Raw genomic sequence first — 25,512 nt, forward strand, 5'->3', positions numbered from 1 at the left:
CATGATCCAACCACTAGGAGCAGTGCACAACCACAGTTCGGCACCCGTGGACCAACTCCAGATGTCGAGATGCTGCCTTGGTCAGGGGCAGAGAAAGGAGCAGATCCTAAATAAGCATGTTTTTGATCTCTCACATTTACATGTACTTCAGTAATCAGATAAACAGGAAAACCTGGTTTACATGATTTCAGTTGATAAGTTGGATTTCTTTCAAAGTGGAGAAAAGAGGACTCTCTCCCTCTCAGTGAGGAGGTTCACGGAGTTGATGTCCTCACGCACAAAACATGAAGTCATGCTTTTAAGAAACTCCACTCAACTTTTATACATTTGTCTATAAACTGTATAGAGCACAAATAAATTTGCTAATAAACAAAACCAGAATATCAGAACTTTGTGATCTGATGAAAGATGTCAGAGTGATGACTGCTTTTACACATGCACAAATGCAAAATAATGAAATAAATCTGATTTGGTATACATGTACCAAAGAAATCGGAGTATTGAGGAAAAATCCATTCCTAATGTTCCTCGGAATAAATGTACAACCCCAAATCCAATGAAGTTGGGAAGTTGTGTAAAATGTAAATAAAAATACAATATAATGATTATATATATAATAATGTTCAAACTGATAAACTTTATTGTTTTTGTGCAAATATTTGCTCATTTTGAAATGGATGCGTGCAACACATTTAAAAAAAAGCTGATACAGTGGTCTGTTTACCACTGTGTTACATCACCTTTCCTTCTAACAACACTCAATAAGCACTTGTGGACTGAGGACACTAATTGTTGAAGCTTTGTAGGTGGAATTCTTTCCTATTCTTGCTTGATGTACAACTTCAGTTGTTCAACAGTCCGGGGTCTCCGTTGTCATATTTTGCGCTTCATCATGCACCACACATTTTCAATGGGCAACAGGTCTGGACTGCAGGCAGGCCAGTCTAGTACCTGCACTCTTTTTACTATGAAGCCACGCTGTTGTAACACGTGCAGAATGTGGCTTGGCATTGTCTTGCTGAAATAAGCAGGGACGTCCCTGAAAAAGACGTTGCTTGGATGGCAGCATGTGTTGCTCCAAAACATGTACCTTTCAGCACTGATGGTGCCATCACAGATGTGTAAGCTGCCACTAACACACCCCCATACCATCACAGATGCTGGCTTTTGAACTTAGCGCTGGTAACAATCTGGGTGGTCTTTTCCTCTTTTGTCCAAAGGACACGACGTCCTTGATTTCCAAAAACAATTTGAAATGTGGATTCATCAGACCACAGCACACTTTCCACTTTGTGTCTGTCCATTTCAAATGAGTTCAGACCCAGAGAAGGCGGCGGCGTTTCTGGATGTTGTTGATGTATGGCTTTCGCGTTCCATGGTAGAGTTTTAACTTGCACTTATAGATGCTGCAATGAACTGTCTTAACTGACAATGGTTTTCGGAAGTGTTCCTGAGCCCACACAGTAAGATCCTTTACATGATGTTGGTTTTTAATGCAGTGCCGCCTGAGGGATCGAAGGTCACGGGCATTCAATGTTGGTTTTCGACCTTGCCGCTTACATGTAGAAAATTCTCCAGATTCTCTGATTATATTATGGACTGTAGATGATGGAATCCCTAAATTCCTCGCAACTGAATGTTGAGAAACATTGTTCTTAAGCTGTTGGACTATTTTTCATGTAGTTGTTCACAAAGTGGTGATCCTCGCCCCATCTTTGCTTGTGAATGGCTGAGACTTTTGGGGATACTCCTTTTATACCCAATCATGAGTGTCCTCAGTTCCCAAACACGTACTGAGTGTTGTTAGAAGGAAAGGTGATGTAACACAGTGGTAAACACACCACTGTTCCAGCTTTTTTGAAACGTGTTGCAGGCCTCCGTTTCAAAATGAGCAAATATTTGCACAAAAACAATAAAGTTCATCAGTTTGAACATTAAACATCTTGTCTTTGTGGTGTATTCAGTTGAATATAGGTTGAAGAGGATTTGCAAATCATTGTATTCTGTTTTTATTTATATTTTACACAACGTCCCAACTTCATTGGAATTGGGGTTATATTTCTAACAATGTCCTGGGCTGGGTATGTTTGTTGTGTTTGTCTTGTTCTGCGATGTTAATGTTGGTCTGTTTTTGTTCGTGGTAAAACAGATGAATAAATAAAAATGTGGTCACAAAAAAATATGTTCATCATTGGCTCAGAAAATGACTCGAGTAACTGTACAAATACAGGTTTACATAAACCTGAAATGTGCTTGTTAATGGTGCACTGTGGCTGCATTCCTACCCCTGCAATTATTATTTACAAAATAAATGTGACATTTGTGAACTGATTTAGAATTACATAATGGCCACATTTAAATGCATCTTAGAATCCATTTCCCCATCCTTAATCACCATCACTAAACACCTTATGACTCCAAAAGCTCAGACCAAGCATCTCTCGACCTTACGTACTCAGAAACATGAATGTCAGTGCTGAGGTACCAGGCCAGTGAGTAACTTGGTTAGTGTGGAACTTCTGACTTTTTCCCCTCATAATGATGTACTCATACCCCCATCACACATACGCCGACTGAGGCTGAATTGCGTCAAAATGACACATCCGGCCATAATCGGGAAATATTGACTTGCGGTCCAAAGACCTACAGACGGCAGTCTGTGAGCATCTACATATTTGGTCCCATTCGCTCGTTCTCGAGTGTGTTGCACATATTCAAAACATTATTGGTGCCATCGAGATGGAATGCACATCTGACGGCGGTCTATGTGCAGTTTTTGCATTATCTGATCGCAGTCTACATATTCTGACGGCATCAAAGCAGCATCTGAAATGAACTGATCGCGAGTGATTGAGCTCTGAGATCAGTCAGTCACAGCAAAGCCTGCCAGGATGTTGTGGGATGTCCACTGGACCCTGGCCAAGGAGGGCAAAGGAAATGTTGATATGTAATAACATGCAAGTGGGAGGCATTCATCATATACAGTGAATGTGAACAGCACACAATCAAACTGAAAGTGCCATGTGCCGCTGCGCCTCTCCACGGTCTCATGCGCAGTAATACATCATAGTCCACATCAGGCACAGAGCTGAATGGATCTCACTGCCGTAATATTCATATTATTACCTGATCACCATCTAAACTCTGTAGGCGGTGTGACATGGAACTGTATCGCCAGGCCGTGACAATGCTATTAAACATGAAACTCACCTCCAGCATGGAGCCACGATCACTTCACAGCGCAGAGCGCACAGGAACCAAACCACAGCCTGTGGTGAAAAGCCTCACCCGGCTGCTGTATGCTGCAAATAACTACAGCAAAAATTAAATCCCATGTGATAATTCAAGGGGCATCACAGTGTACAGTGTTGTGTTGTGCTCCTGAAGCGAGCAAAAAAGAAAAAGAAATTAAAGTTCGCTAGAAAGGCTGCAGCTGACGCATGGTGTCACTGTTTGGCCCACTGCCAGCAAACTTTCAGTAAAGGTGTTGAGTGGCGCGCGTGTACGTGCACCCTGCACGCACACTTAGTGGCTCATGCAGCCGGTATGAAAACACACACAGACACACAGCTGAGTGATAATTTCAGCCACTGACACTGCTGACCACGCCTCTTTCCCTCCCGACTGCGTTCGATGATGGTAATATTTGCCGTTTCGGCCTGGTTCCTGCACATTCTTGCTGTGTGATGGGGGCTTAAGTGTTGTGTACAGTATGACATCCTGGTGGTGCTATGCAGAAGTTCAACAAATTTTGTGAAGAAAAATGTAATTATAACAACATGCTAAAATACTCTCAGCTGTATGAGCACGTAATTAATGCTGCGTTTACACATAACAACGGCACGTCACAAATGCCACGAAATATACATTCTTGGCCGCTGGTCGCGAATGTGATGATTTGGGGCAGAGGTGTCAGAGGTCCTCAGGAACTGCTGCAATCTGTTACCACGCATTGCGATTAATGACATGTGTTGCTGGAGAATTATCAGGAACCATTACGCACAGTCAAGAATAATGTTCCACGCTGTTGCGCGCTATCGCGTGTAACAGCGCATTAAGTTCTGTCACGTTGTGAATGAGGCGAACTGTCTCCACACACACCCATATTCATCCAGAATATGGGTGTGTGTGGAGATCTGAATTGTTGAGATCTGATTGTTGCGATCTGAATTGTTCAGTTGCTGAACAATTCAGATCGCTCCAGTTTGCCCCTCAAAAATGACAGAGAGAACTTTGTGACTGCATGCTTAGTTGGGCTCTGTGCCATGGAGTGGCGCAGAAAGGAGGAGACTAAGAGCCAGATGTGTGGCTCCATGTGGCTCTTGTCTCGCTCGTTTTCCAAACATCAGGCAGAGGCAGCAGGTGGAGCACCTGCAGGAGCGTGCTGAGGAGCATTGGAACAAGACGTTTAGCCGACTTGGCATCACTGTCCTTCTTCAGCATACTGCAGCAATGAAACTGAATGTGGTGCAGCAGGGTTTAATTGTGAGCACATCAGAGAAGAACACTGTCACGCTCTATTAAGGATCACCACTCATCAAGACGGATCAACATGCTCAGTTGCAACCTCCACGACATGAGGCAAAATGAGGGTGGTGCGTGACATTTGTGGAAGATTTTTTTGACAGCCAAAAACATGCCTTGCCTATGTGCAAACGCAGCATAATGAAAGAGTGTGTAGAAAGAATGTGACTTTTTGACCCCTAAGAATAGGTCAAGATTAGCCATCTTTGAACTTGTCCAAGGTCTGTGTCCCCAGAATGTTCCCTGTGAATTTGAAGACCCTGACAGTACTAGGAATGGAATTATGCTGAGCACAAACAGACAGATGGATGGACACAAAGTCTTCACGATACCCGATGGCCTTATTTTGGCCTCGGAGAAAAAGTAAAGGAAAATAAACCTGATATAATGTCCAGTATGTAACAATCCAATCAATAAATGAACAACTAAATCAAATAAACTGACCAAGATGTGGATTTTCACCCTGTTCTTCAGCGGAATATAGTATTTCCAGTCAGATTATGTCCATACCAACCTGTCAGGCTGGACAGTGAAACCTCCAATATGGTCCCTCTCTGGTCGGATGGGTCTCAACAGTTCTTCTGCAGTAGGCAAGTCTAAATATACAAACAAAATACTTTAGTTTTTTGGAATAGTGACAGGGCAGTATGGTGGTTTAGTAAATAGCACTGCTGCCTCAAAGTGAGAAGGCCCCGGGTTCACCTTAGTTGCGCATGCCCAAGAAAATTCTGATTTATCAAAACATGAGTAAGCAGGATTTCACACCCAGTAAGAACACGAAAATGAATATAAATAGACCTGTGTATTGCACTTGTTAAAAAAATGGGGAAAGCAAAGGAGAAAAGAAACTTCACTGACTGTGAAGTCAAGGTTTTTCCTCTCTAGAAAAATTTTATTCAGGTCTCTGTCCACTGGGAGAAGTACAAAATAGAAAAAATTGGAATAGGAACGTGTGACCAAGGCAGACATGGGGTCAAATACTTTGCACTGTATTTAAATACAAATACTTTAGATTTTCAAATTCCAAATACAAATACTTTGTACTTTTTCAAATACAAATACAAATACTTTATATTTTGGGTATTTCAAATACAAATACTTTCTATGAATTATAAACAACAAATCAACACAAAAACTGATAAACCAGTGACAATTTATTGTGAAAATAGTATGACCAAATACTATTGATAAGTAAAGGATTGAATGTTTTATCATAAATTCACTATTATAATATCACAGGCAATCAAATTATCACAATCTATATTCAACACGGTGTCACAGAGATTCCCAAGTTTGAAAAGTATTTGAAAAAGTATTTGGAAATACTTGGGATCGGCGATGTATTTGAAATACAAATACTTTGAATTCAAAATCAGAAAATACAAATACTCCAAAAAATGTATTTAAGTATTTTCAAATACAAATACTTTTGTATTTGGCCCCATGTCTGGACCAAGGCAGTTAATGCAGTGAGGTCAGATAAATCACACACCCTTGATGATTTAAGAGAATAAAAATTTTTTAAAAAGACTGGATGTGAAGGTCGACGTAAAAAGTAAAAAAGAGTGGATCAAACGTTCAGCAGGTGGACGAGCGCTTGACATTTGAACAGGTAGTGGCAGCTGTTGTGAGGGACACTGTCCTCTTCAGCGTGGTCCTGCCAGGTGTGCAGGACACTGTCCTCTTCAGCGTGGTCCTGCCAGGTGTGGGGGATTCCGACGTAAGAGAGGATTGCAATGAAGGTAAATGAATTTCTATTTATTTGCAGAACTTTCCTATACCAAGTACATTTGCCTTAATAATGGATAGTCACCCATAAACAGTTTTACATTTTGCATCTGAAGACAACTAGACCAGTTTACACCTCCTCATTTGTAAGAACAATGCTTTGGCTTGTTTACGTTAATGTGATTTTAATCAGTGGGTAAAAAAGTATTGAACACGTTACCATTTTTCTTAATAAATATACATGAAATTTTCACTAGATGTTGGTAACAACCCAAATAATCCACACACACACAAAGAAACCAAAACAAATAAGTGCAGAAATTAAGTTATGTGTAATAAAATGGAATGACACAGGTGAAAAGTATTTAACACGTCACCACTTTTCTTAATTCATTACATGAAATTTTCACCAGGTGATAGTAACAACCCAAGAAGTCACACAGGTTTGTCCAGCATAGAAAAGTTGCAGCTTTTAAATATGAGAATATTCAAAAGCTGCAACTTTGTAAAGCACTTTGAGCATCTGATGCAGATGGAAAAGCGCTATATAAATATAAATGCAGTCCATTTATAATACAAGATGATTTAACAGATGGAACAGCTTCAGTATTCTCCTGTACATGACCTTACAGCCTCTCACCTGACTCAGCTGTGGAAGCAGGCTGCAGTGATTCTCTGCTGTGTTGAGGAGGGAAATCTGAAGATAAACATCTGCTGCTCGGCTCCTTCCCTTCCATGGCTATATCAAGCAACTTCTGGTCCTCTGAATCTCTGACGTCGTGACTGATCTGCATGTAAGCCTCATGAAGAGCCTCCATATCTGAGCATCCACTCTGCACATAAATCTGGCCTGCACACACATTTTGGAAACTCAGAAGCAATATAAGATGTAAATTTAATCATCTCAATACAGGCTTGAATACTATCACATAATATACACGTAATGCAGGTACACAGGTACTCGCCACTAGCCTTAGACTTCAACGTTTTTAAACATTTATGCACCGAGTTCACCATCACTAATTTGCAGTACCGATAAAAAGTTTTGGCTTCATCCCAAGCTACACTTTACATACATTCTTTATGTATATGTAACTCTCCTTAGCACATCTACTAAATCAAGAACTGATCCCTGGTTAAATGCCATGAGCCGTGCCCCCAGGCAATGCTGCAGACAGGCTGAAAGGTGGAAAAAGGACAAACTACAGGTGTCTCTGGGTATTCTGAGGGACAGTCTGACTGACTACTAGAAGGTTGTGAAGAAGGCAAAATCTTAATATCTGTCTGGTAAAATCTTATAGAACCCTGTCACACCTTGACAATTCAGCCAGCATATGGTCACATATGAAAAATGTGCAGAATACACTGGATACGTCGAATAAGTTAAGCAATTGTCACACTATGACGATTTAGCCAATGTATGCTGACAGCCCTGTTTCCACCTAGCAATCCAGGTTGATACGGCATGGGATGGTACGGGTCGGAACAGTTAAGTCTGGCTTGGTTTGGTTTCCACCGGCAGCAGAACCCTTTTTGTCTGTTAGGCGTAGCACATACTGTAGATATTGACATGCACATCATCAAGCTCAAGTACACTGTCACATGGCCTCACCCCTCCACCCAGATGCCAAACAGAATAACATTTTTTTAAATGTTATTTTATTTTTGTCTTGGTGGCTCATGGAATTTATTTTCATCGCATGCAGAATGCTGAAGAACCAACTGAAGGCTGTGATAAACAACGACGTGAATAAATGAGGCGCTGTGACTCAACTTTTAAAACAAGTTCATTTTCTTGTTGTGGCACAAAGTGCTAGTGTCCTCAGGCTGAGAGATAAACCACAGACGTACTTCTTTTACAACACTGCGTTTCTTCAGCCACGACAAGGAATTAAAGCATTTTCAGACGTTGCTGTCCAAAATCACGATGCTTCGTGTGGATAAGTTTTTGTCAGGCTGTGATGATTAGTCTGACTGAAACAAACAGGTAAGATTAAGACTTTACTCCGTGTGTGAACAGTTTTAAAGAGGGGCTAGCTTAAAAATAATTCCGATGTTATCTGATAAAACATACTAAAAACATGCATTTCCCACCCTTCTTACAAGTTTTTTTTTGTTTTTGAAAAATAATAAATGGATAAAAAAAAAAAAAAAAACATAAAGAACGCATGTGATTGCTCAGAAATTTTGTGACATATGCATCTGGGGACCAAGATCCTGTGTATATTTGGTGCTGTGGGAGATGGCTGTCTCTCCAGTGTTTGGCATCTTTTTTAGCTATTTTTTTTGTATCCTTTCTACCCTCCTGCTCTAGTCACAAAGACATTGTAATTCCCCCAGTTCTTTATGTAGCTTACTGTCCCTTACAAAGAACCACCTTTGTCCATTTGCATATTTTGACGTTTTTGGACTTGATTGATTACATTATAATGCAAATTATGTTCAAAGTGAAAAATACTTCTGCCACAACATGTTCAGGACCTGTTTGAAATAAGGGACTCCAGTCACAATTTACAAGGAACATTATTATTTCAGAAACCAAAGATTCAAACTACTGTATATTTCCGTCAAGGGTGTAAATATTTGGAATAATTGCCCGGATAATATAAAAACACTCGGTAGTTTGACTGGTTTTAAAAGGCTCTATAAAAATTTGATTACTTGCTATGGCATGTTAAACTAGGTTTATTGATTCTGTCCTGTTGTGACTGATTGTGTTCCGATTCTGTTGTGCACTGCTGCTTGCATGTTTGTATTTTTTGAAATTCAAATTCATGGATCAATATATGCCTTGTAGTATGATAGGTATACATATGTATAATTTTATATACATATGCATAAATTTTGATTTTGGTTAAAGGGGTAGGCGTTTACAAGCGTTTGCTTCTGCCTACACCCTTTTGGCACATGGGTGCATTGTTGGACTATTTCTCTCTTTCGTTGTAAGTTTTTGTAATTCTGGACCTGTGTGTGCCAAATAAATTCATTCATTCATTCATATAGTCCTCATTTTTAATTTATTGAAGGTCACGTTGGAAACCAGGCCTGGGTCTTCACAGATGGCATCCATCTTGTGAAAAGACCCCGCACATAACTTGCACAACACTTTTATACAGTGTGGACGTTACAGTGGGTGTGGTTTTTTGTCTATATGTTACTGGTTCTCAGACAGGGGGAGCCCTCCCTGTATCTGAACCTTGCACATGCGTGATGGAAGTGAAACTTAACTCTTATGTTTAAACTTTAAACAAGATCTCAGAGACTTCCAATCAAAAACAAAGGCAAATACTTGATCACTAACATAAAATAAGGAATTAGCACAGATATTATCCAACAATATTGTGTGCTTCATACATATCCCATGGATATTTTTAGCTTTCTAACATTACCAGGAGCCATATTTTTCACTTATTCAAGGGAAGAGCTGCTGGCTTTGAAAACAAAGGTACGAGCTGGGATGACACCCCATCTCAGTAGAGGAACAAGGAGATCCAGGGGCTCCAAGGCCGGAGCTAAGCTAAAGGCTAGGCTAGCAGATAACCGCAGGTGCTACAAACCATCAATTCCCTCCGTGATCATGGGAAACATGAACTCGCTGCCGAACAAGATTGACGAGCTGTCCACATGGAAAAATCAGTGGATTTAGTGTGACAGCAGCTAGTTTATCCTTACAGAGACATGGCTAACCCACCTCGTACCGGATGCTAACTTGGACCTGCTGGCATTCACTACTGTGAGAGCTGCCAGAGACACTAAAGCATATGGGAAAAGCAAAAGTGGGACTCGTCATTTACGTTAACAACCACTGGTGTAACCCAGGACATATCGCCATAAAAATGGTCTTGTGCTGCCTTGATGCCTCAAGCTGCTAGCTATTAGCCAGGATGCCTTGAGCTGCTAGCTATTAGCCTGCGGGCATACTATCTACCGAGGGAGCTTAGTCACGTCAAGTCCAGACAAGAAAACCAAAGCCAGTTGTTGCCCTGAGAGCAGAGACAGCCAAGAACAGAGAGAGGCTTTGCAGGAGGTGAGTTTCAAAAGTGGACTATTTATTTATCAGTCTAGCTCAGGACATGATATAAATTCTAAATGGTTAACCAGTGCAGAGCTAAAGACATTACCACATTCGCTCACATCACACTACTGGTTTCAATGCAACACCACTAGCAGTGATTTATTTTTACCAAATTTGTTTAGCACAATAATTATTAATAGAAAATGCGAATTTTTAAAATAACTGTAAATATTAGTTTTCTTTAACAATTAGAATGACACTATTATACTAAAAAATATGCGGGATGTATGGGACACACGCTGGCATGTGTCGAAAATATTGTACACGGCCAAAATCTTTTGACATACTCACCGTATTACGAAGTATATGAGCATGCCTCAACATGCTCTTAACTTATACAAAACTTACCCATAACTCATTAGATGTACATCTGCGTATGCCAGAGTTTTTAAGACAGCTCATGATCAATCATCATGGTGTGACAGGGCGCTAAAGGGGAGGTGAATGTCTAGTGGTTAAGTATTGGGCTTGAGACCAGAGCATCCTCGGTTGAAACACCAGCCTGACCAGAAAATCACTAAGGACCCTTGGTCCTTAATCCTCAAGTTGCTTCCAGTGTGTAGTCAGCACCTTGCATAGCAGCACCCTGACATCAGTGTGTGAGTGTCTTTGTGTGAACGCGAGATGAAGTGCATTACGTTTCTGATTCTGATGGAAAAAGCGCTATATAAATGCAGTCCATTTACCATTTTTATTATTTCGAGCATTATCATCCTAGAGTGATTATTAACTCAGTTGTAAACCCATGTACCCAGGAATGAATGTGATGAAAAACAAAAAAAATGCTGAAACCCAAAATTACAGAATTAGTTTTGTTTGAACCAATGAAACCATGAGTGAAACTGATTTTTTTTTCTGGAGTTTCACTCATGGTTTCATTTATAAACAAAACTAATTCCGAACGTTAACGCCAACTCTGTCATTCTTACAAAGTGAAAATATCGCACATATTTTTTAAAGTAACGTGCTAATTCTGAAGGTTTGAGCGTTAAGTGACACGCGCACCAAAAGGCATTATGGGAAATGAGTCTCCTCTCATTCACAGATTTACTAGATAGGGTCGAACTGTACAAAAGGCCTGCCCGAGCGGATTGCTGCCCCGCCATCTTGGAAGGTTGAAGCACTGCAGCGGTCTCGTACTGTCATGCTTTGCACTTGTAATCACTGTCGATTCTCTGGCCAACTAATCCATCCTTATTTACATTTAAGACTTGAAAACTTGTGCTTAGGTCAATTAATATACGTAGATTCAATTTCTTTGACTGCGAAGGTTTAGAACGAAATCATCCCGTGCTGGACCACAGCCCCCAGCTGATCATGCCCACTGCCCGCCGAGGAAGGGCAACCATGCAAAGCGCATGGGTGACGGAGCCCCCGCCCACCAGGCGGCCATGCTCGAGCACCAGACCACCAAGATACCCGAACCAGCCGGCAATGCCGCTCATGAGCTCCTCGTCATTGCGGACAGCCAGCTGCAGGTGGTGGGGAATGATACGAGTCTTCCCGCTGTCCCTAGCAGCACCGCCGGCCAGCTCAAGAAAGCTCGAACACAACCGCCAGGTAAACGGGGCCTCCAGCACCTCACACCCCACACAGTTGCCCCCCCCCCCCCCCCCCCCCCCCCCGCCAAGTGTACCAAGTCAATACTGAAGGTCAGCGGTTAACTGTAACTTCCCCTAAATTTTTGGCAGTTTATCGGTTTAGTATTATAAAACTTAACTTTTCAGTTAGTGGATTAGTGGTTATTGAAGCGAACATTTTGGTTAGCTGTGCCCACGACATAAAGTTACAGTCATTTTTAAAAGACATTTTTAGATTAGATTAGATTGATCCCATTGGGAAGACTCCCTCATTGAAATTGAAGGAAGCTAAACCGATAAACCATCCAAAAAATTATTGGAAGCTACAGCTAGCCAATAACCAATAACTTCAGTATTGTCTCCAGTACACTTGCAACTACTAACAAGCTGATTTTGAGTTTTAACACCACCATCGCTTCTGGTAGCATCAAAGGCGACCACAAACAACCAAACAATGAGTCAGCACTTCTATCTGTGTGCATCCTGCCCAGTGCTGGAAGCTCCTGTTTACTACATATTTTGCAGCAGTGAAGCAGTTGAGAGGAGCTAAGCTCAACGCTACACACATACACAAACAAAAATGTCATTATTTCTTAACAGCATATAGCAGTGCCACCGTGAGGCAGAGGTCTTGGAAAATAAAGCCAAAAGTGAAGTTGTGATTAGACAACCATCTGATATAACTGGGGTCAAAATAAATAGAACACTGCCATCTACTGGCGCCCAGACGCTCAGACCCTAACCCATCATCCTTTGCGCGCCAGAGAGTTTGTGTGGTTTAAACAGCGCAGAGAGAAAACAGGACGACAATTGTAAAATAACATTATACAACCAAAATGTACATTTTTATTTCTTTTCATCAGCTGCAGCAAGAGGCTGCAAGAACTCTCTGGCGCGCAAAGGATTATGAGATAGCTCAATACTTAGGTTGAATACTGCCATGAACACTACTGGCCTGGAGATGGCAGTAGAGACCCTGAAAACTTGCTAAAACAAATATTCCATCCGTGTCTGCTATGTTTAAGATGCGTGGAATTTAATAAACGCAAACTGAATTTCAGACATCTTATATATATATATTACTCTGGAACAAAGATGGCAGACAGTGTTTGACATGATCAGGACGTTAAAGAGGAAACAGGAAGCAACTGCAGCTCACAATGATTCCAATTGAAAATAATGGAGAAGCAACATCAGCTGCTTCTGGCATTTTTTACATAAAACAAACAAAGAGTTTTAGGCACAATATACAAAGAGTTTAATGCTGTTGTCCGTGTGGAGCCTGATCAGAGGATCTCAAATGCATTTCTCCTGCCGTGAATGTACTGAGATTACCCATAATGCACTGGAGACAGCATGTTCACACTAAAACCTTCAAAATTAGTGCATTACTTTAAAACTAAAACATATATCTGATATTTTCACTTTATAAAACTTCAGACATGACATAAATTTAAATAACTTGTCAGAAATTAGTTTCGTTAAAATTTTAACCATAAATTAAAAACTGTCTGCCTCTGGATGACTTGGGTGATATTGCCAGCAAGTCAGTATGGGGTCAAAAGAAATTCTTTTTTTTTTTTTTTTGCCAAGTGGTTAATGCGCTTGGTTTCAGTTCAGAAGGTTCCGGGTTCAAATCTTGCACCAGTTTTAATCTATTTGTCCACAAAACTATGAAATTTAAAAAATAAAAACTTTTTAAATATTATTGTGAAAACACTACAAAGGCAGCAAAATTCAGTAAAATTTTCAATATTACAAAATACATTTTTCCAAATAAAAACTTTTTAAACATTATTGTGAAAACACTACAAAGGTAGCAAAATTCAGTAAAATTTTAAATATTACAATTGACATTTTTTTCAAATAAAAGCAGGGGTGGTGGCCAAGCGGTTAATGCGCTTGGTTTCAGTTCAGAAGGTTCCGGGTTCAAATCCCACCCCTGCCACATTTCTCCATGTAATGTGGAGTTGCGTCAGGAAGGGCATCCGGCATAAAACTTGTGCCAATTCAACATGCAGATCCACCTTGGATTTGCTGTGGCGACCCCAAGTGCAAACAAGGGAGCAGCTGAAGGGCTTTCTTTCTTTTCTATGACCAGTTCTCCTTTGTCTGCAGAGGATAGAGCAGTTTCTCCTGGAACTAGCTCTTCTCTGTTTGCAGAGGATAGAACTGTGCATCTACTACAAAACATTTGACAGGTAGGTACTCAAGTCTTTGATATCAGACTTCATAAATGTTTATAGCTGTTAAGCTTTGTACACCACGCCTGCAAAAATAAGTTAGCGGTCTAAAAATTATCGGACCAAAAATTATCAGAAGATAATTAGTCCACTGATGGTTTTTAAAATGATCTGAAAAGATAATCCGATAATGAAAACACTAGCTTTGATAAGTAGCGGTTAGTGGATTCGCGGAACTGTGCCCACCACTGGATTTAGGTCATGATACAGTGCTGAGTCAGCATTTTTAAAAGTAAAACGGCATCATTCAGTCTGTGGATGCAGGGAATCCTGCTGTGCTGGTTCTGTTGGATCTCACAGCAGCCTTTGACACTGTGGATCACACAGTATTTGTTTCCCGGTTAGAACAATCTTGGTGGCATTCATAGCACTGAATTTAAGTGGTTTAAATCCTATTTGGCTGAGAGGAGTTTTTCCATTATGATTGGTAACCTCAGTTTCATGAGCTGGTGGCTGCATTCTGAAATCTACATCTCTCACATTTTTATCAGGAATTTTGGGAAATTTGGTACAATTCCTTGAAAAGTTATCAGAATTTAGCAAGCATTTCTACCAAAGCAGCATTTGCCAGCAGGGGATATTGTGCTCTCAGAGGACTCTAGATAATGATTGATATACATGAAGTTCAAGACACACTGAGTATCTACACAAGAGTGCTTCACTTGGCTGCAGCAAATAAAGGGTAATCTTAGGGATGTGGAGCCGGAATGGTTGTATGCCTAGGTCGTTGCCATCCAAGACCCATGGTGATTTTGTGGTGTCGTGAATGTGGCACCAGCGCATGTTCCCACAACTGATTTGCATTTAGTTTGCCCCATTACTTACTGTATATGTGAAATTGTAGCAAGCGTGTACAAATGGCTATGGAAATTGAAAAATGGTCAATTTGATATTTTTGTTAAACTCCTTGAATAAACCAAAAAAGTCTACTCAACAATCAAAACTTTTTCATCTTACCTTTAGTAAGCAGTGGTGACATATTAGACTCCTAAAAAACAGACAACATAAAATTAGTTAAGTGACCATGGAGCAAGACATGAGATTAAATATCCTCAAAGATATAAACAGAAATAGAAGCCTCTGTAACATTATCACAAATACAATCACAAATCAAAAATGTTGTTCACAGAGGTGGCACCAGCCCAAGTCACCCTTTCATTATTAGATTAAAGAATGATTACAGCCCAAAAGCCAGAAAATGTTGGGACAATATAGAAAATGTAAATTTAACAAAACACTGAAGTCCTTACATTTACTTTGACATCTATTTCACTATGTTACTGCAGACAGGGTCAGGGTTTGTTTTAGAGTTTTTGGCTACTGAGTGCAGGGACACACTAGGTATTCAAATTTAAGTCCTAAGGCCCAGCCCTGAGTCCCAGCGCCTCACTTAAGCACCAAATTCAGTTCACCAGTGCAGTGCCCGTAGGAGCACAGACACTGCGTCATGTGGAACAGAGCTCACATGTGTGATGTGACAGTCATATCGCCCGCTGCGTGTTGTGATCTGATGGTCCGTTTCAACCTGGGGGTAGCCTGTCAATGTGCACACCGTGGGCAGTTGTTAATCCATGTCCATCCAAACACAGTACGTGTTCTCCAGCTGGGATGTCCAGAATGGCAGATCTCCACAGCTGCTTCTGTCTGTGGCCACAGCTCCTGTCAGTTTAGCACTTAGACAAATCTTACTGCCAGCACGACAATGACTGTCTGCTGACTGTTGTCGTGTTAATAGTATGAATGGCGACACATTTTCTAAGTGCCATGCAAGCGGTGTTAGATGTTCATGCGTGTCAGCTGGAATTTGGCCGACACCTGCCGTGACAGGGCTCAATGCTCTCACAGCGCACACTCTGTCTTTCAGCTGCTGGTGAGCGCAAATAGTTGTAGCAACAGGTGTACGAGGCGTTGGAGACAGGTACGATTTTACACGTTTTGCACGATTCCTGCTTCATGCACACTTTATGCGCAAATTGATCAAATTTGCACTATGTATGAAGGGGCCCTTACTGAATTTTGTAAAGATAACCACAAACTTATTCCATGCTTTCTGAAATTCAAATGAAACACAATATTAGTTATTGAATTAAGTGTTGAAGCATGAAGAAGAATAGTGCAAGGATACAGACATTATTAATGTGTGTGTGTGTGTGTGTGTGTGTGTGTGTGTGTGTGTGTGTGTGTGTGTTTTGAGGGTGGTCCCAAAAAAACATTCAAAATAAAGGTTTTGAAAATAAATCCCCACAAAAACTACATAATAAAGGATTGAGTTAATAAAAAGCACTTTTTATGTTATGTTCTGATTGATATGTTATATTAAATTATTATATGAATACAGTGTTTCATATTGTTTTAAAAATCTGTTTTATTATCAATTATATGAAAATAAAATGATTACTATTAAACAGGTTATTGGAAGAGACTCAGATAAAATTAAACAGAACATTTAGAATATTTGAAACACAATACTCCACCTCCTGAACACAGTTTATTTTAACTTGAACTCACAGCAAATATAAGATTTTACTCAGCTTATGCACTTATTGAAATGTTGTACGAATAGTGGGAAATGTGTTGGTGTTAGCAAACAAAAAAACAAACAGATTTTAGCTAACGTCTCCTCAGTGCTGTTAAGATAAACTCAGTCGCAAGGAACACTGACAGCATGAGTTTCACAGTAAAAGTATTTGCTGGGATGCTAGCATTAAACATTTTATTGTGAAATAGTGCAAGCAACATGAACTATCTGATGTTGTTTAACTTTGCCACCAGTAACATCAGCAAGCCATGCCATCTTCGAAGTACAAATGTTTCAATGTTAATAAAAATAAAGGTTTCAAAATAAAGGTTTTGAAAATTAATTCCCCAAATTTTCATAACAAAGGATGCACATCATCATGCCATGTGCAAGCCATATCCAAAAGCTGAGGCTGATCTGACAAACGGAGAGATATGCGAGCCACATACTCGCACTCACACAGTGCTTTACAGACAGATGGAGCTCCTAATTTCAGGGGCTACTCAAGTGTGCTGCACTGTGGTAAGAAATGTGGTGTGGCAAACTATGCCATGGAAGTGAAGTGTGTCTCAGACTATGTAGTTTTATATCTAAAAGAGGTAGTATAAGCAAAAGCAAATCTATAAATCAGTCATTCACTCATTCATCTTCAACCGCTTATCCAAGATCGGGCCGCGGGGGCTAGAGCTCCAGCAGGGGAACCCAGACTTCCTTTTCCCAGGCCATATTAACCACTTCTGCACTTCTGACATGGGGATACCATGGCGTTCCCAGGCCAGTGTGGAGATATATACTTAGTCTTAGGTCTTCCCCAGATGGACGTGCCTAGAACACCTCCAAAGGGAGGTGCCAAGAGGACATCCCTACCAAATGCATGAACCACCTCAGCTGGCTCTTTTCAGCGCAAATGAACAGTGGCTCTACTCCAAGCTTCTCACCTTATCTAAGGGAGACACCAGACACCCTCCTGACCATGTCGGCTGCTTGTACCCATGATCTAGTCCTTTTGGTCATGACCCAACCGTCATGACTGTAGGCAAGACTAGAAATGAAAACTGACCAGTAGAGCAAATGCAATACCGCCCCTGCTGGACCGATTCTCTGGTCAATCTCACGCTCTATTGTCCCCTCACTCGTGAACAAGACCCCGAGGTACTTGAACTCCTTCACTTGGGGCAAGACCTCATTTCCTCCCCGCAGTAGGCAATCCCTCAGTTTCCTGTTTATGACCCCAAGCACAAACGTGTTGAGGCGGTTTTGCAAGCGAGAGAACATAGCTACTCTGGATAGCTGTGTAGGCTAACACTTACCGAGATGACGTCTCCCACTTGCTTCATCTTCCCTTCTCCACTGGGAACCAAAAAAAAAAAAAAAAAAAAAAAACACTTTTCGCCATTGCTTTGGTGACTGCAGCAGAAAACAAAACAGTACACACTTGTCCGTGTGAAGTTATGCCGTATATATGTTGCACAATGAGAGGTGATATCTCATAGGGTTCAAATGACTGTGGTCCCCTATTGGCTTTGTGCTGGGGCAGGCTCACCGGTTCCCAGCTGCTGGACAATGACTGTTCATTGCTTGTTCCTTCTTTAGTATTTCTAAGAACACCCAGATGTTCATATGGTGAGAGCCGGCACTAACAACCATGTGGCAGTGCCAGCCTTCTACGCTGTTGTTTGTGCATAGCAGCCCTTCCTGTATTCTGGATGATATACTCCAGATAGTGAGGTTGAAAACAGGACCCCTGCACTTTCTCCAACCTGGGCGACAGATGAAGGTGTCCTCAAAGTAGTCAACCAGAGGCTAGAGCTCCTCAGGCAGGCCTTCCTGAACTAGCTCAAACGAAGCGACCACATCTTCTGGTGGCACAAAGGCCAGAGCAGGCAACATCTGGGTTGCAAAAGAGAGCTCAGCATCAGCAGCCCTTCTGCCTGCACCCGACGGTACACACACTGGGCCAAGCGGTAAAAGCACTCTTGCAGCTCTGCTTCTCTGGGGGGAAATGACCAGGTGGGATATGCCCTGATACCAATACAGAAATTGGATGCCCTGTAGAAGGGACCACCTCCCACAGTACCCAATCACACGCCTTCTCAAAGTCCACAAAACACATGTAGACTGGATGGGCATACTCCTAGGCCCCCTCCAGGATCCTTGTGAGAGTGAAGAGCTGGTTGGTTGATCCATGGCCAGGACGGAACCTGCATCATGGATGGTTCCCCCGTGCCTCACAGTCCGCCAAAAGCACCTTGGTGCTGACCAAAAGTCCTTCTTCATGGTTACTCCGAACTCCTCCCACACCCAATGCTTTGCCTCCCTCGCAGCAGAACCTGTCGCCCTTCGGGCTTGTCGGTACCTTGCAACTGCCTCCAGAGTCCTCTGAGATAACTTATCCTGGAAGGACTCTTTTCTTTAGAAAACTGTGTATAAATTAGCAGTTCTGATGTTCCTCTGACACACATTTTGCGCACTCTGTTGTCTTCCATGTTTTGGCCTAATGCCTCATTTCTATTGGATGTGTAAAGCTACGTCACAGCACTCAGTAGTATTTGTGCAAAGCTTCTCATTAAAAATAATGGGTTTTAGAGCATTGCACGCTCTGTGTGAATGAACTCTTTCATTACGTTTTTGAACTGGATTACATCTGTTGTCATTCGCAATGGATGACTTTACTCTGCAATGCGTTCTTTTTTTGGACTAGTCGCGTGATGTGTCACGCCAGACCACCTTCAATGTTTTGTCAATTTTAAGTTTGCTTGATTTTTGTGCAAATTACATCATCTCATAAAGCATCAAGTTTGTAGTGTACACATTAAAAAAATCATCGTAGGCAGCATCTTTAGTGAACATCCCAGGCATGAAATCATATAAAATGTCAAATTAATATTAAGCATGGTAATGTAATAAGTTGGTGGCATTGTCTTCCTAAACTCACATGCAGAGGTCCGACCTCCAACAGGGACAGTGATACAAGAGAAATGTGGATTGGTACACTTTGGCTTTTAGGTTCCTAGTTTGGAATAAATAAGTAAGTTAACCAATTTAATTTATTCTCCCAAAGCTTCTGGGTGGAGTGATGCAGGCTGGCTCGCTATTGCATGCTGTCCACTCCACTCCACTCCAAGCACCAGTCGATATACGAGGTCTGAGAAAAGAATCCGACCTTTTTATTTTATGCAAAAAATATATGGATTTGATTCATATGTTTTTACATCAGCCAAGCTTGAACCTTCGTGCGCATGCGCGAGTTTTTCCACGCCTGTCGGTTGCGTCATTCGCCTGTGGGCAGGCTTTGAGTGAGCACTGGTCCACCCCTCTCGTCGTCGTTTCATTGCGAGGAAATGGCGGAATGATTTGGGCTTTTTTTCCCATCAGAATTTTTTCAGAAACTGTTAGAGACAGGCAGCTGGAAACCATTCGAAAAATTTATCTGGCTTTTGGTGAAAATTTTACAGGCTTCACAGAGAATAAGGAGTGTTACTACAGCTTTAAGGACTGCCCACAATGACGCACGGCGCGCCGCGCTCCGAGCCGCCATCGAGAGGCAGAAACCACCAGATCATTTCTAAACGGATCGCTGTATGGAGCCGGGACCGTCGTGTGCAATTTCTCTGGTTATCACAAGAGCTGGACATCAGCCATTTTACGGCAGATTTCACTTTTAACAAGAGATTTTGTCATGGAAAGCCGCGCGGAGGCTTCGCGCGTCACGACCGATTCGCTGATGAAGCGAGACAAAGGAACACCTCCGTTTCGGTGTGTTAAAGGACAAGTTGGGACAAGCCCAGCTCTCCACAATTTCTTTTCCACAAAAAGCCCAAATCATTCCGCCATTTCCTCGCAATGAAACGATGACGAGAGGGGTGGACCAGTGCTCACTCAAAGCCTGCCCACAGGCGAATGACACAACCGACAGGCGTGGAAAAACTCACGCATGCGCACGAAGGTTCAAGCTTGGCTGACGTAAAGACATATGAATCAAATCTATATATTTTTTGCATAAAATAAAAAGGTCGGATTCTTTTCTCACAGACCTCGTATATCAGGCTGTTACCTCCTGCTTCTCTGATCAGTGAGGAGAAACAAAGAAAACTGTGAATGCCCAGGGACGTGGCCTCCCAGTGACATGGCACATATTATATATTGCATCCAGCCTTGTTGATTTCGCATCAGAACGATGTAAACACAAACAGTGAGTGTGAACCCAAAATATTTCTTGCTTTTTACTTCATTTTACTTGACATACACGTTGTACATCCATTCTTGCATTTAAGGCCTTCAGCACTTTCCAAAAAAAAGGTTGTGACAGGGACATTCATCCATCCATTTTCTATACCCGCTTACTCCAATTAAGGGTTGTGATGGGGCAATTTATTCTAAAATCTCCAGTTTGGAACAAACCATTCTGAAATGAGACTGTCAAGCCCACGGAGCATTTTGTGATTGCATCATTACCGTTTCCTCCCCTACCACTTGTCGCCTGGCAACACTGACAGCTATATGTGCCAAGCTCATGTAATAGGCCTAACTTGTAGTTTCTAAATAATTTTTTAGTGCTTATTTATACATACACCTGCTGTATCCTTTGTTTTCAGGTGAAAGAAGGCTGGATTTGTCAGCTGCCTTCCCAGCAGCCTTTAAAAAGGGAGAGCCTAGTCACTCCATGTATGAAATATGATGACTGCAGCCTTTGAGGGATGTGGCCCCAGAATCGGGCTGAAGCCTGAATACATCTTGGACTTTAACATCAATCATTAAGAAATACAAATAGTATGGTGCTGTATCAGTTTACTTTAATTCAATTTATTTCATTTATACAGCGCCAAATCACAACAAAGCTGACTCAAGGCGCTTCACACAAGCAAGGTTAAACCTTACCAACGCCAAGAGCAAGCAAACAGGCAACAGTGGTAAGGAAAAACTCCCTCTGATGATACTGAGGGAGAAACTTCAAGCAGGCGAGACTCAGAGGGGTGACCCACTGCTTAGGCCATTCTAACAGTTATAGGGTTTTTACAAAGCTTTACAAAGTTGGAAAAAACAGAAAATCAAAACAACATGGAATAATAACAAAAGAATATGTATTTGATGAGAATTCCATGAAGGCGGTTATGCCACAGGAGGGGTCATCCAGCAGTCCTCGTGCCATCAGTGGGCCTATTCCCGCAACATCATCCATTTCAAATGCAGACTGCAATGTGCAGTCTGCTAGTCTGGCATCCTGTGTTCAGCAGCCATCCCGCTATCTGTACCTCAGACAGACAGTATGCAAGATTGTCTGGAGTAGGCAGTTCTCAAAACTGAGTGACAATGCTGGAAGGACCCATGAATATAGAAGACATGTTCATACTGCAGGTAGTTAGTATTTGCAAGTAAGGATTTGATTTGAAGGGATGTGATTTAATTTAATAACAAAAAAACTGGAATACTATAAACCATCAGCACAGTCCTTTACAACTGCTACGTTTATTAAAGAGTCCCACAGGGTTTTTCAATGTTAATAATAATAACAATAATAATGGCTTTATTCCAGACTCAAGAGTACATAGAAAAATTATATGTGCATATGTCCATATGTGGGCAGTTACAAACTTATACTGAAGTTTGTAAGAAGTTCGTATAGAACATTCGTAACCAATGGGTCCTAATCCTGGACATATATAGGGTGGTCCCAAAAAAATATACAACAACCCTTAATTGGACTAAGCGGTAGAAGATGGATGGATGGATGGATGGATGGTTTCACCCTTAAATGCTACAAGCTTAATCACTTATGTTTCTTTTTTTACTTGCAGAGACCCTAAAGTTTATGTTGATGCCAAGCAAGACTCAAGAAATGCCAAGATTAACCATACTACAGTGAATAAAAAATTATTGAGTTTTGGCACCAGACCAAGAGTGTCAAACAAGTGCAGCAGCTTTATGCTAGACTGACAAAATGCAGGGCCAATATTGACATTGGTATGAAAAACTTCAACCTTTCAGCTTTCTATCCAGCCATGAATTTATTTCCTAGACATATGCTTTGACCATTTTCTTTGCTGATAAAATGTTACATTATTTTTTTGGGACACCCGATATTTTAAGCTGGTGTCAAGAATTGCACATATGAAAGGATTCACAGACTTGTCTAAGCGCTGCATGAACCGATATGCCAAATTCCTGATCACAGCCTGATAACACTGTACATCAAAGACTGTGCAGAATGTACTTGTACTCTCATATTTGGAAAATCCAATGAATAATTTAAAAATGTTATGATAGGACACATAGTTTGTTTTGATTTCTTGTAGTTCCACCAAAGTTGAGCTGTGTACATAGGACAGCAGTATCAACATAATTAATTGGGTTAATTTAACATCATGTTTACACATATGAAATTTGTATAGGATCATATTCCCTTGAGCATATAGCTGCCTGCATTGTCTGGCCAGATCAAGGTCATCACTTAGGTCATTAGTGATTATGTGTCCGAGGTATCTACAGGAGTCAGCTTCTTTCAGTACTTCTTGGGGTTGTATATTACACAGTGGTTGTCACCAAACAGCTCACATACTTTCAACAGTTTGTTGAGCCCTGCCACTGAGGGTGCAATTAGCATTAGGTCATCTGCATACATAATGTAACCACATGACAAATATTTAGCCTGTGGCTCAGGTCATCCATGTAGATACTAAATAAATGAGGGGACAAAATGCCACACTGTCTAACACCATTAGATACACCAAAAAACTCAGATCATTACCCCAACTGATACATTTCCTGGTTAGTATACCATACTACCAGTAATCTGACAATTAGGAACTCCTCTCCTAATGAGAACTTTATATAATACTGAGTGATTTACCCTATCGAAAGCTTTGCTAGCATCTAGGAAACAAGAAAATGTACTACCATTAAGCACTTTATAGGCATCTATTAAAAAAATATTTTTATTTACTAAACTGCTTGATGCACTATGGTCTTAAAATTATTTATTTATTCATTCATTGTAACTATTGTAGAACTCAAACCTCATGCAGTGGTTCACGTCCACTATCCTCATCTTCAAAATCCTCACTGTAATGAGGAGAGTCTGTAAAAGATGAGGGACAAAATTTAATTATGAGACCCCAAATTGTGTATTGATATCATAATGAAAATGGTTGATTCTGTTACCTGGAGAGTGTCTTGCAGACTTAGTGATTCCATCATCACTCTGCTCCACTCTTTCTCCCGCTTTCCTGGGCAGAGGAAATACATCCACAGAACATCACATCCACAACGAGTTCCAAGGACAGATCAGCAGCACAGACTTCAAAACTGAGCTCCGACTTCGTATGTACACCAATGTGCGCATCCTCTGCCACTGATAAAATCAACAACTTCTTATAATGTACTATATCGCCTGCAGTCAGTGGTGGGCATAGTTCTGCTAATCCGCTAACCGGTAATTATCGAAGCTAACATTTTCATTAGCGGAGCAGCTTTTCCAGATAACTTTGAAAACCATCAGCGGACCAATTAGCTTCCGATAAATTTAGTTCCGATAACTTTTAGACTGCTTATATTTTTTTGCGGGCATAGTGAATAAAGCTTAACAGTTCAAAACATTTTAGTGCCTGCCTATTACATGTTTTGTAGCAGACAGATAGCCATGAATGATAGAGCTCTATCCTCTGCAGGCCGAGGAGAGCTGACTATGACAGACTACGTTTACATGCAACCAATAACCCTTTCATAACTGGAATATTAGCAATAACCCAGTTGCGCACGGCCATGTAAACACCCGCAAAAACCTGAATATGCTCATATTCCGGTTTTTAAAAACCAGAATATGGCCGCTGGGTTACTCCTTTTCTAACCCGAATATCGGGTCATATAAACGCGCATTGGAATATCCCCATAGAAAGGAACATTATTTTGTGTTCTGCGCATGTGCTATCCGCAAGGAATCTTGGTCTTTTGTGTACGGCAACTACTTGTATGCGGTGCCCGCAACCCACCGGACACCAGAGAAGCAGAGGTAAACAAGTATGGCGAAATCCAGATGCGGCAGCACAGCACCACACTTTTGGAGCAAGGAGGAAACCGAATACTTCATTAGTATTGTGAAAGACATGAATATAATGTCGTTTATTGATGGTGTCCATGCGTCACTGTTTAAATTGGGATATTCCAAATGATACCAGTGACCATGTATACAGGAGTAACTCTGTCTGCTTAAGCATGTAAACGGATTATTCCTAATGATTCAGAAACCGGAATAGTGATCCGAATATTAACGGCATGTAAACATAGTCACAGAGAAAGGAAGCGGGAGGAAGAAAAAAAAAAAAGATGATTTCTGTTCACACCATACAGACCTGCCGGTCATTTCACTGGAGTCTTGCACAGGCAGGCAGTTTTGACTTATGGTTATCATTTTAAACAAACTAATTGTGGACAAGTTACTGAAATTAAAATTGATGTCGTCTGTCCATTTACAAAGTGAAAATATCAGCTATATGTTTAAGTTTTAAAGTAAATAACACTGATTTCGTGATATTGATGATCAAAAGAGCATCAATGTATTTATTTGCAGTTTAAAAGTGCTCAAGCACCCTGCTCCTGGACATCACCTTCCCTGCGTATTTTCCACCAAATCTGTTCCAACCACAGTTAATTCATGGAAATTCAAACAGTTTGAAGCAATTTTATATACCAGATCAAGCTAATTAGTTGTGGGCAGAGCACCAAAGAGATAGAAAACAGGGGTGGGTGGAGCAGGGTTGGTGACCACAGCAAGAGTGGACTTCCCTCTTAAGTTAGTCTCAGACTAGTTTATTCTGGCGTTTACTGGCGATTGGGTGTAATGTCAGACCA

At 41.1% G+C, this 25,512-nt stretch overlaps 1 protein-coding gene across 2 annotated transcripts in view; it reads right to left on the reverse strand.

The window, feature by feature from the left end:
* Window positions 1-25,512, reverse strand: part of cep162 (centrosomal protein 162) — a 110,803-nt gene that overhangs the window by 60,777 nt on the left and 24,514 nt on the right. For both annotated transcript variants that reach the window (XM_034173964.1, XM_034173963.1), the window contains exons 6-10: window positions 23,827-23,891; window positions 23,682-23,743; window positions 15,108-15,138; window positions 6,893-7,102; window positions 5,039-5,120 (exon numbers count right to left, since the gene is read on the reverse strand). In XM_034173964.1, coding sequence (XP_034029855.1) covers window positions 5,039-5,120; window positions 6,893-7,102; window positions 15,108-15,138; window positions 23,682-23,743; window positions 23,827-23,891 — 450 coding nt within the window. The remainder of the gene's footprint in view (window positions 1-5,038; window positions 5,121-6,892; window positions 7,103-15,107; window positions 15,139-23,681; window positions 23,744-23,826; window positions 23,892-25,512) is intronic.

The sequence above is a fragment of the Thalassophryne amazonica genome, chromosome 7 (genome assembly GCF_902500255.1).
Source record: "Thalassophryne amazonica chromosome 7, fThaAma1.1, whole genome shotgun sequence".
NCBI lineage: Eukaryota > Metazoa > Chordata > Actinopteri > Batrachoidiformes > Batrachoididae > Thalassophryne > Thalassophryne amazonica.